The 12243-nt window shown below is 44.1% G+C and overlaps 1 protein-coding gene across 1 annotated transcript in view; it reads left to right on the top strand.

Annotated features, from left to right (window-relative positions):
* The first annotated feature begins 1757 nt into the window (after positions 1–1757).
* The window catches only part of LOC147615165 (DNA-binding protein), an 81811-nt gene continuing 71325 nt past the window's right edge, over positions 1758–12243 (top strand). The window contains exon 1 of the mRNA XM_086779179.1: positions 1758–2057. Within this exon, the coding sequence (XP_086635305.1) occupies positions 1914–2057 (144 nt within the window). The 5' untranslated portion in view covers positions 1758–1913. The remainder of the gene's footprint in view (positions 2058–12243) is intronic.

Below are 12243 nucleotides of genomic sequence, written 5' to 3'. Positions count from 1 at the left end.
TGAAATCTAAATGTTATGTTTTGTGTATAGCTTATCATGAAAAGGTTAATATCAATTTGAAATTGGTTTGAATAAAAAACTACTTCCTTTTCAAAAGTCTATTAACCATTGACATGCCACAAGCTTGTTTGGTGTCGGGTTCTAGCCACTCAACATGGATATACTCACTATGTGTCTTATGCACATCCTTTCAAATTCTTTGCCTTGTTTTTTTTAAATATTATCGTTGATAATTTAATTGTAATATTAATCTTAAATGCAAAAATGATGTTATTTTTTTCAAGATTATTTTTTATTAATATTATTGTTGATAATTTAATTGAAGTTTAATCTTAAATGTAAAATTATTGTTATATCTTTCAAGATAATTTTTTCCAATGCTCTTAGGGTCTTGATGATGGGTGGGGAACTTTGTGATTAATGGGTAATAATTATCATCCAAGCTCACTCACCTTGATATTTTTAAGAGCGTTTCATTATGTGTTATATGATACTTTGAATTTCCTAAAAGAAAAAATAATAAAGAAAATCTTAGTTGTGAAGGACCAATTATGAAGCTACACTACACTATTAATAATAGCAAGCTATTGATAAATCTAGCTAGCATAAAAAAGTTCATATTTATATTCCTGACACACACCAAAGTTGTTTTAGCTTGATGGTTGAGTTTCAAACTCTTAAAGCACGAACGTGGGTTTATTTCATAGTTCTAACACTTTTATAAGTAGGGAAAGAAGCCCCACACACAACCACACCAGACTTCACCAAGGTCTATACATCACACATATCTCACCAATTACTACCACCAATTACTAGTGGATAAAAAAATAGACAAGTTCATAATCTCTTATCAAGAGACAACTACCATATGGGTGATTGAGTCCATAAAGATTTTGTATGGTTCCACATTATGAAATTCTGCATTTTTTAAGTTATTGGAGCACAGTAATACCATTTAAAGATTGTGCTAGATTGAAAAGAACTATTGGAGGCATCTTTAGCTAGCATCTAAATTGTAATTGGCATTCCTTTCCAAGCACTCAAAACTACAAGATATGCATATAATCAAATTTAAGATGAAAACCTAAAAACAAACAAAAACTACAAAATCATATAGCTTGTTTACACACTCTAGTGTAACATGCTCTTGCTTCTTTATATCACAAATCAACACACCCATTTTAGCCCAGAATCATGCTTTTCATCTTGTAGGAGGCTACTGGATTGTAGACAAGTGAAAACTTGTAAACATGCATAAGGGCCATGCCTCTTTGTGAAATACCACTAAAACCATAAGTATACAACATCCCAACAAGAAAAGACCAAGACATGCACCACCCATAGCTCATTACCATCTTGTTGGTCCATCATCCATCATCCATTCCCCTCATTGTACATCACATTTGAGTGTGTCCATCAACTATATGGGCCTCCCAACAAGAAAGACCTAGATATGCACCGCCCATAAGTCATTACCTTGCAATCTTGACAATCCACCATCATTTGTTTTTCTCTGTCCACCATATCTAGTGTGTCCATAAGCCGGTTTTAGCTCCACCACTCTAAGGGTGGAAAGACCTTATCTATACAAATGAACATTCTTTGCTATAGAACATGAAAACACGCACTTTTTTTTAGTAATGAACATGAAAAAACACACACACACACACACAGTTTATGCTAGAACTACATAGTACATAACATATATATTGCTCCACCACTCTAAAGGGTGGAAAGAACCTTATTTATTTTGCAAAAAAAAAACACACACGCACACACATGCAGATGTCCTTCACTTGACCATGTAAATACCTATATCTAGACATCATATCTACTGTGTTGCCTGCCTATGAGAGAGTGCTACACTGCCAGCCTCAGAAGAATACGCGTGCTTTGAAGTGTATTTCATAGCTATGGCGTCTTCGAAGGAGAAGCGATGCTCTTCAAAGGAAAAGCGCGGGTCTGATTCTTCTTCCTCTTCCTCCTCGGCCCCCAGTGCTCCCATCACCCTCGAGCGTTTCGTTAGCACAATGCTACCTCTCATTGATCTTGAGAAGGTACTTATTCCAACATTTGTTTAGAATAGTGAAAACATCAAAAAGATTTCAAGCTCCACTGGGAAAACCATTCTTTAAATATCCGTACATGTATTTCTGCATACTGATATACATAAACGTATGTATGCTTTCATGTATGCATGTAAGTTAAGTAATTATTATTTGAATTGATGCAATTTTTTTGTGATGTCAAGATGTGGAGAAGATGCATCCACTAAGTTCCATTTCTTTAAACATAAACCTTATATTGATCTTGGGTAACAGGAGTACAGATGGCCTGTGGTATGCATGGAAAAGGGTATGGTTTGTAGCCTCTTATGAAGTCAAGATTGCACATTCCCACTTGTTAAGTTCGATGAGCTCTCTCTCTCTCTCTCCCCACCCATGACCTTCTCCCTCCCTTGCTTGTTAAGTTTCAGAATAGAGACCCCCAAACGACACGCAGCTCAAGAGATCAAATTGGCAATATCAATGGTTGTATGGAATTGCAATGGCACACTATGGTCTGCACCAGATAATTCGAGTGAGACTCTCAAGGAGTGGTAGACTGCTGGTATGCATGCATTGCACAATGGATGAAAGGGCGTGGGCTTTCCTTAAACACTTTGCCACCTTTTCAATACAGAGGAATAGAGGCAGGTACTTTGACCAGGCAGGAGCAAAACAGGGTGATCAGAGATGAACTTGGGGAGCTCTATATTTGTGGGTTCAATGATCACTCTCATCTAGGATGAACTTTTACAAAGCCCACTTTCTGACGGGGTTTCATGTAGATGCCCTAATACCTAGGAATTCACTTGTGACATGCGTCTCATTATGCTGGTTGCATGTGGAGACAGGCTGTGAGATAGAGTTGAGCACAGGAGCATGGGAGCTCTGGAAATGCAAAGTAGGAGGTGGAGATTGAGAGTATACTGTGAGATCCGAGGGCGTTTCAATTGCTTATTCAGGGAAGGATTCAGCCCCTTGTGTAGGGTTATTGACTACCTTTTCTAACATGAGATTTACAAACATAGAGAGTTACCAACAAGTGTGCTCACTGTCTAAGTTGTGGATACGACTGCCCACACAAACACTCCTTACCTTGCATGGACGACACTTACTCAGCGGTCATGCGAAAGCTAGACTAGCACCATGGAAGATCACCTTGAGATATCTAGGAAACGTGTAGCAGCGGAGGTGTGACACACCTCACTTGGGACCGGTGTGTATTGATTGCTTGGATAGGGGTGGAACAAGTTTGGGTTTGGGAAAAGCCATTATTTGGGTTCTTTTTGGTATTTGTGGTGTAGGGTAAACCCCCTTATCCCACCCACCCTCTCAGAGTGTGTAAAAGACCCCGAGGGTCTATTTGACCAAAAGGTAGTACAATGTATCCATGATGAATACTGAACCATGGAAAATAAAAAATTGTATGACACTATTCGCATAAGCTAAAGTACTCATGTGATGCTACGTGATGACAGTGTGTGGTCGTACAAACAGTGATACCATCCTTCTTTAGAATAGAACACAAAGCTGCCATAGCATCTCCCTTTGCATGGGAGATCGCCATGTTGTCGAAGAATATCTTGGATCTACAGCTACTGGATGGCGGAGGGACAAGGCCTTTTACATGTGAGACGCTTGGCTATTAGAAGCTAGTGACAACCCATGTACATGGGGCCAGGGCCCAGAAGATCACTTGTCCATATAGATGGTCGTGGGCTTGGCTAGTCTTGCTGTTGCTCTTGTCAGGCCACTATAGTCGAAGCTTGTGAAGCAAAGAAATCTGTGATGGAGGTTTGGGAGGCTCCTCACTTCCTTGGTCTCTTGAGTGCTACCTCAACATGACCTCTTCTATGATGGTGAAGCTTTGGTCCTCATATTGCATGACCTGTGTGAGAGGGGGCCGAATTAGTCCCGGAAGAGAGTATGAAATCTCCCTTGGATCTCGTAGTAGGGTGCATCTAAAAAAGTAGTACTCCTTGTCCTCCACCTCACAAGTGGTGCGACTTTGCATATACTTGCACTCATGGGATGCCCTTTGGCCAATTGCTATCCGCATGTCTATAAGTACCCTTGGCCCGTAATGGACCCATCTTCAGAAAGTCTATTAAAAATGCTATCTATAAAATTGAGGTTTCGTGGTGAGCGAAAGTCTCAAGAAATGATCTTTGTAAACTGAGGTTTCATGGTAAGTGTTGGGGACACCCATGTCCGCTTTAGCTGAATGAGACAGTTGATCTCTTGCCGTGAGAAAGAAAGAAATGAAGAAAGACTATTAACTTCTACGAAAGACCCGAAGGGCCTACGAGACCATGAATACTACAATGATACCATCAGTATATAGTGCCATCGAAAAACTAAAGAAAGAACGTGAAAACTAAAAGATGAAACATGACTCTAAGCATCTTGATGGCAGATGTGGCTATGGTGAGGGCATGTCATGTCGTCGGAGCATCTCATGGATCTATACTTGTGTGGTGGAGATCCTTGGTGCGTTGGGTTGGGGGTGTCTGGCACGTAGGATGGAGTAGGCCTGCGCCTTTAGGACTCGTCTATGAGAGAGAGAGAGAGAGAGAGAGAGAGAGAGTGTTATATTAACGTCTACAGAAGACCCCAAGGGCCTATGAGACCAAAAGTAATACAATGGTACCATGGATATACTGAGCCATGGAAAATTGAAAAAAAAAGTCAAATGAAAACATATGACAGTACATGTGATCAACATATGATCTTGTGTAGAGTGAGATATGCTGTGATCTACTAATGACGATACCCGCCTCTGCCAGAACTGATCTGATGGAGGAAGCCTCTGTGATGGGAGCGTGGCTTGTCGGCGGAGAACTTCACGAATGTGTCCGTGTGGTGTCCGTGTGGTGGAGGGACCTGATGCTTTGGGTCGGGGACGTCTGGCTCGATCACAGAAGAATGGATCGAGCTCTCTCGCTATAAACTCCTCTGGGGCATGGAGCTGGAGCGTGGTTACGGGTGGTGGGCTATGATGTTGTAGTAGAGGAATTGTTGTGGGTAGTGGATTCTGATGTGGATGTGTACCACAAAGAAATCTGTGATGGCTCTTTGTGAGGTGTCTTGTCGGAGCTGGGGCTGTCTTTCAGCATGCTGCCTCAGCACTACATCCGTGTGTCAACTGAGCTCCGTTAAGTACATGCCCAAGCACCTCTGATCCTCAAACTGTATCACCCGTGTGAGTGGTCCGAATCCCTCTCGGAAGAGGCAGTGGAATGAAGTATATTGAACGTCTCCCAAAGACTCAATGGGGCTATGAGACCAAAGTGATACAACGCTATCCATGGTATGTCTCATCATCAAAAACAAATACAAATAACATAGTTCTTTGAAAGTAAAGGCTGATACAATGATCATCATGGGGAAGTACATGGGGTATAATCACTAATACAAGAGACTCTCATCATGGAGTACATGAGAATAAGAAGCATGTGGGGCACATCATCGTCCAGTAGAGGGTACACCTCTCTCTCAAGTATGTTGAGCATGGGGTTACTGAGTATGGCCAAGAGGTCCCCTTCTGTCACGGTACGTGGGAAGGTGGTGTGACAGCGGTGGAGTATTCTATTAACTACTAAAGATCTAACAGTCAATGAGACCAAAAGTGTTACAATGCGTCCATGTAGTGACAAAATCATGGAAAAAAAACACGGCAAAAAAACCCAACTAGAGATGAGAGAAGAAACAACAGCCCTGTAAGTGCTGGTGGTACAATGCTACAATGATACAATCTGAGGGGATTCAAGTGGGTCCTGGACATCTATGACTATATAGAGACTCTCCACATCTATTGCCTGTTGAGGGATGCTGAGGGGCACTCCTGTATCTTTGGAGGATGTCTCGAATCTGAATCTGTTGGGTGGAGCGTCTCCTCATGCTAGTGGGTCTTGACCGTCTAGCTTGCTGCACCTGAATCGCTCTATCTAGGGAGACATCTTCTAGGCGGGGGTGGCATATGTGCTCTCAGTGTGGGTTGCCTAGTCCATCAAGTAGGGGCATCTGGGTCAGGGCTATTTCGTGGTTGTCTCGGTGAGGGCCTCCATTCTGGGTCGAATGAAAGAAACTTGTGATGGTGGGCTGTGAGGTATCTGGGTTTGCCGGTGTCGCTCTGTATAGCTGATCTTTGTGGTGGCACAACTCAACCAAGTAAAGTCCCAGGCATCGGTGGGATGGGAAATCAATGACCCGATACAGTGGCTCAAATCCTTCGCTAAAGAGGCAATGAACCTCCCTCATATCTCTTAGTACACTGGGCATCTGAAAAGATAGTGCTCCTAGTGCCCTCTACTCTCCCAGTCTCCAACCTCAGGCAATGTGATGAGACTCTGATCTGGCCGATCGCAATCCTCATGGCATGTGACATGCGTCTATAAAGACAGCCAGGCTTCTGAATGAAGCCATCCTCTGTAAACCTCATAAAGTGATGCCGGTAAAACTGCATCTTCCTAGGAAGGTGCAGGGGATCCAGCCATGCAACACAGGTCTCCAGTCTGAAGAGGTTGGCTCGGATAAGTCGGTTAATATCCGAGGTAATAGTGGTGCATCCAAACTGTAGTGGAATAGGGGTAGGGGATCCATGTGGCTTGTGAGAGGAACCACTTAGTAACCTTGGCAGGTGAGAGGTAATAGTGGTGCATCCAAACTGTAGTGGAATGGGAGTAGGGGATCTATATGAAGCCCATGTGCCTCATGAGAGGAACCACTTAGTAACCCTGGCATTCCAAACCCATGAAAGTTCTGGAAGAGGGCATCAACTACCTAGGGGGGTGCTCCAAACTCTGCAAGAATAATGGAGTGGGGCATTGAAGGCTTATCCTGAATCATCCCCTGCAAACATCATGACTTGCAATTTCTCTATCCTCCTGTTGTCATCCTTCCTGAGGTCTGGTCCACAAAAGGAGGCCCCATGGGCCATACATCACAACAGGTATCACAAGTGTCAAAAAGCAACCCCTCAGTGCTAGGCTCGTAAAAGTGAACCTGGAAGCACAGTGCACTGTCACTCCAATCAAACCAAATCCGCATACCCTCTCGTCAGTCGAGCCTAAGCCGCTGTGGTCATGACATTGTAAAGAAAGATCCAGAAAAGGTGACTCCCAAGTACACATAAGAGAGAGAGAGAGAGAGCAGCTTGTAGCTATCCCCTCAGCAATCTGAGCAATATTTTCGATCATTTACAGCCCAAGGCAGCTACCATCAGCTCTAGCTTCGCTTCCAGAGGTGGCACATGAACTTGGTTGTTGCGCACAGTAAGCTCCTGCCATCATCACCAGATCTGCAGACCTGATCTCTTGCTGAGAAATGAAATGAAATGAAATGATATATTAACGTCTTCAGAAGGCCAAAATGACCTATGAGACCAAAAAGGTTACAACAATTGGTGGATCTGATACAATGTCTGTGTAAGAAAAGCTAAAAACAACTAAACAACTAACTGAAACTGAAACAACTATGAGGAAAAGTACGGTACTAGGAGCTCCTAATGGACAACATCTGGGAGGAAAACTCCAGCAACAAAGGTAAGCATCATACACATCACTATCCAAAGATGTCTCTCATCGGTCGAAGGCGGATATCCTCAATGTCCTCCATGGTGAGTACTCTGACTGGACGTCTCCCATGCCATGCTAGTATGGTCCTGATCCTCTATTGTAGTCTCCGCCGGTGTCGAGATGGGCCTCTCATCTTGGGGCGCCTGGACCGCCCCAGCTCTATAGCCCGATCAATCAGTGTACCTCTAGTGCGGCTATACTCTGGGGCTAGCTGCAATGCCTGTTGGCCTGACTGCTCAGTCTCTGGTCGAAAGAAGTCTGTAATCTGCCTCTGTAGGTGTCTCTCCCTCTCTGATCCCCTCCCTCTCAAGAGACCCTCTCTATGTCTACGAAGCTCCAGCAAGTATAATCCGAGGCATCTCTGATCCTTGTATCTCATGACTCTAGAAAGTGGTCCGAAACCCTCTCTAAACAGGCAGTGAAAACGGCCTCGTATCTCATAATATACTGGACAGTGACATATGTAATGTAACTCTGTCTCTGGCTCCATCTGGCACAGCTGACAAATCCTGGCCTCGGCTGGTACTCCTCTGAATCTACCAGTCTCAATCTCTAGCTGGTGTGAGGATGTGCGCATCTGACCAATAGCACACTGTACCCCATGAGAAAGATGAGTATCCATGTAGCTGGGTCTAATCACAAACCCATCCTGCGTGAGCTGGAGAAGATGATCTCTATAGAAAGCCATCTTCGTACCAAGCTCCTGTGTCGGCTGTATCCATGTCCTCCTAGTGTCCAGCTGAATCAAGTCCTGCCTGATAAGTCTGGTAATCTCTGCCCGTGTGAGAGAGAGGGAGGGTGCATCCAGGGAGTACTGAAATGGAGGTAGCCTGTCCATACTAAAGCCATGCAACTGGAACCAAGTTGTCATCTGTGCATACCAACATGATCCGTCTCCCTGTGATGCCAACTGTCGTGAAGACTCCAGGGCTAAGCGAGCATATCTGTCTCTAGGGAGAGCCCAACTGCTATGTATAAAGGAGAGTGATCGAGTGAGTGCCTCTACTACCAATGGGGGGCAGCCATCTCTGCACGGATAATATCATGTGGTACGGAGGCCTTGGCCCTAATCATCTGGGAAATCATAGAAACCAAGGGCCTCTCCATATGTCTCCGTCCATCAGTGCTACCAGCTCGGCTGTGGTGATCCACTGAGGGTCCCCATATCTCCACTCCATATAGCATGGCTGAAGTGACCAAAGTGTCAAAGAGCCAGAGCTTTGTTCGAGGTTCGTGAAATTGAACCTGCGAACACATCCTCTCTAGTCTCCCCAATGCTGCATAAACTCTGGTCAATCTGGTCTCCGCTGCTCTCCTCAAGGAAAATAGTGGGCCACTGAAAACCACACCAAGGTAAGTATATGCATCTGTATACTCCACTGTCTCCTAACCATATGTAAAGGTGGGTACTGACCTTCTAACCCACTGTGCTGTGGTGTTAAACACCATCACCTTGGTTTTACCAAGGTTAACAGACAATCCACTGTCCTGTGCAAACGTGTGCAATGCATCCAAATGACGCTGCATCCCCTCTGGAGAATCTGAGATCAGCACAATATCATCAGCATACAATAACAGCGGAATCCATGTCCCGGCTAGTTGTGCTCCTCTGTCACCCTCCCGCTCTACATAGTCTGAAACCTCATCCACGTACATCCCAAATAAGGTGGGAGAAAGGGGGCAGCCCTGTTTCACCCCAATAGTGGAGTGAACCATCTCAGATATACCCTGAATAGTACGTACCTGCCCCACAACTGTCCTATATAAAGCCATGATTCCCCAAATCAGCTCTGTGGGCACTCCCATCTCCTGTAGTCTGTGCATGAGTCTGGCTCTCGGTACTGTGTCAAAAGCTTTGCGGAAATCCACAAAGCAACAATTAATCCTCCTGCCATATAATCTGCGCTTCTCAATAATAGCTCTGAGTGTCAAGATATGGTCAAGAGTGGAGAAACCTCTCCTGAACCCTGCCTGCCCTGATGCACGTATGCCCTCTCTCTCTGCCCATCTACTCAACTCCTGCTCAAGAATAGATGCATATAATCTAGCCAATGTGTGACCAATCATGATGGTACGATAATTCCCAAGAAGCATGGGATCCCCTGACTTGAAGATAGGCACAATCGTGGACATATTCCAAGTCGCAGGAAAACCCTCACACATGGCTCGGTTAAACATCATAGCAATAAGCTCTGCAAGCATATCTCTGGCATGAATAAAGTGCTCTGCTACCAAACCATCATGATCATATGCTCTCCCAGTCCTCATCCTCTCAATAGCAGCAGCAGCGGCAGTAGCTATCCCCTCAGCAATCTGAGTAATATTTTCATCATTTATAGCTCAGTGCAGCTCTCCTGTCAGTTGTAGCTTCACTTCCTCAGGTGACAGGTGGCACATGAACATGTGTAGAACACTTGTGCCTGTGTGCTAGGGTTTTCTAGAGATAGAAAGTAGAGTGTGGCGGAATCACATATACAACACACAAAAGATTCCTAAACGTATTATGTACAAGAAAAAAATAATACAATTGAAATTCAAGTACAAGATGTGGCTAAGAATGAAGATGCCAAATCATAGCCCTGTCACCTACTACACACTCTTGGCTAGCAGTTCACCTACAGTGAAACGCTTTGTGAAGTCCAACACTGAGGAAAACAGATCAATATGATGATTTGGCTACCCCCCCCCCCCCCCCCCCACACACACACACATATATATATGTACCAATGCTTTAACTTGGTTGAACACAATGCTAATCAATACACTTAAATACACTAAGATTTGATGGACACTTGCTCAAATACAAGAAATAAATTGCTGAATTGACAAGAGACACACAGTGAGCCGGAACGACCGACTCCTCTCTCAAATAAAGTATATTGATCTTGGGAGAATCAAGTACATAGTGTCATGGGCATTTCTGACCAGATTTCCATACCAATGCATATGAATACAGTATTGCAAACAAGTGGTTGTCGATATAGACTTGCAACCCACACTACCCTCTCAAGTGCCCATGTTCCCTACCATGATCTTGTAATCCGGTTCCTCCCTCTCCTGCTACTTGCTCCCATATTTAAGCATAAAAGCTTACCAATAGCAAGTAGAGTCGATGACAGCGGAAGTCTTCGCGATGGAAGTCCTTGGAGTGTTGAGATCTTTGATTTGTCGCCTTTCTTCGCGACAAAAGTCTTCAAGAGGATGAAGGGAACCTTGGGAAAGCTTCCCCTATGGTTCAACTTGAGAAAGGAAGGCCGAAATTAGGGTTTTCAGCAAAAAGACTAGAAATTACAGCAAAAATGAGAGTTGTTTTGCTGAATTTTAGTCATTGGGAGTGAATAGGAGAGTGATTAGTACTTGGAAACACTCTTGGAAGCTTGGAAAACACCCTAGCAAGTTGGATATGGCTATGGAGAGCTTGGAAATGGTGGAAAAACAGAGTTTTTAGCCTCCAAAAATCTTCATGAAGAGAAAACACGAATTTTCTCTTAATAAGTAAGTGAATTGGGGTCCAATCAGGTGAAGGGACATGGGGAGATGTCCATTTATGAGTAAAAGGGGAGGATCAGGTCCTGCACAGGACTTTAGTGAGTGTGAACTTGGAAGCGGTCATAATTTATAAGTATCTTTTGGGTACCCAAACTTTAATGAAGTGGGAACGCCCTCACTTATAAATATTGGCTAAGTCCTAAGGGCTATTTGAGCCTAGATTGGTTAATACTTACCACCTGTTCACATGCCACACAACGTGTTCACATGCCGCACGGTTCACGGGCGGGCGTCCCCTTACTCGGAACTACACATTGGTCAAGCAAGCATGAAAACAGCATGCAATTTCAATTGCAAGCAAGCACATAAAGATGCTATGTAATGCAGCATTGGTATGGACAATCCCCGTTCATGAGACTATACTAAAATAGACGTGCTCCAGGCAAGTACACGAGGTACTAGACCCAATGGAACACCAATCCACCAAGCATTTCCGGGCATCCCAACGGAAAGCCAAGTCTACAGTATCACATGAGTGGCATCAATCCCCGGCATGAACAACTGTCATGGACACCAGTCCAATGTACATATATGATAAGAAAGCACGGGTGGACCAATTGGGTGGCCAAATGGTGACATCCCCCTCGGCTTCTAAACAATTGTCTGCAACTGAAAAGCATACAAATATGTCTGAAGCACATGCGGGCAATCTTTGAAGAACTCTTCATCTACCCATTTAGTATCAATGGGAAGATAGTTTCTAAACTTCACAAGGTAACGCCTCACAATTTTGCCTGCAGCAAGCTTGTGTTCCTTGTGATACACAATCTGCTCTGGGTGCAAGATCTCCTCAAGCTCATCCACTTCTGGTGGATCCTCAATGACCATTTCACTGGGCTCTGGCCCTACGTACTTGCGAAGGAGACTCACATGAAAAGCATTGTGTATGTGCCAATGACTAGGTAATGCCAATCTGAAAGCCACTTCATTGATCTTCTCGATCACTCAAAAAGGCCCATAGTACGTGGTTGCAAGCTTAGGATATGCACCCTCTTTGCCAGGCCTCTTTGCAAGTCTTGCTTTCTCAAATTTCAGCAATACCCAATCATTCTCTTTAACATCCAATTGCCTTC

Source organism: Cibotium barometz, chromosome 40, assembly GCF_041138505.1.
Source record: "Cibotium barometz isolate CiBa-2024 chromosome 40, ASM4113850v1, whole genome shotgun sequence".
In the NCBI taxonomy this organism is placed as follows: domain Eukaryota; kingdom Viridiplantae; phylum Streptophyta; class Polypodiopsida; order Cyatheales; family Cibotiaceae; genus Cibotium; species Cibotium barometz.
The sequence above is the reverse complement of the archived record's forward strand: the minus strand, read 5'-3'. Positions and strand labels throughout refer to the sequence as shown.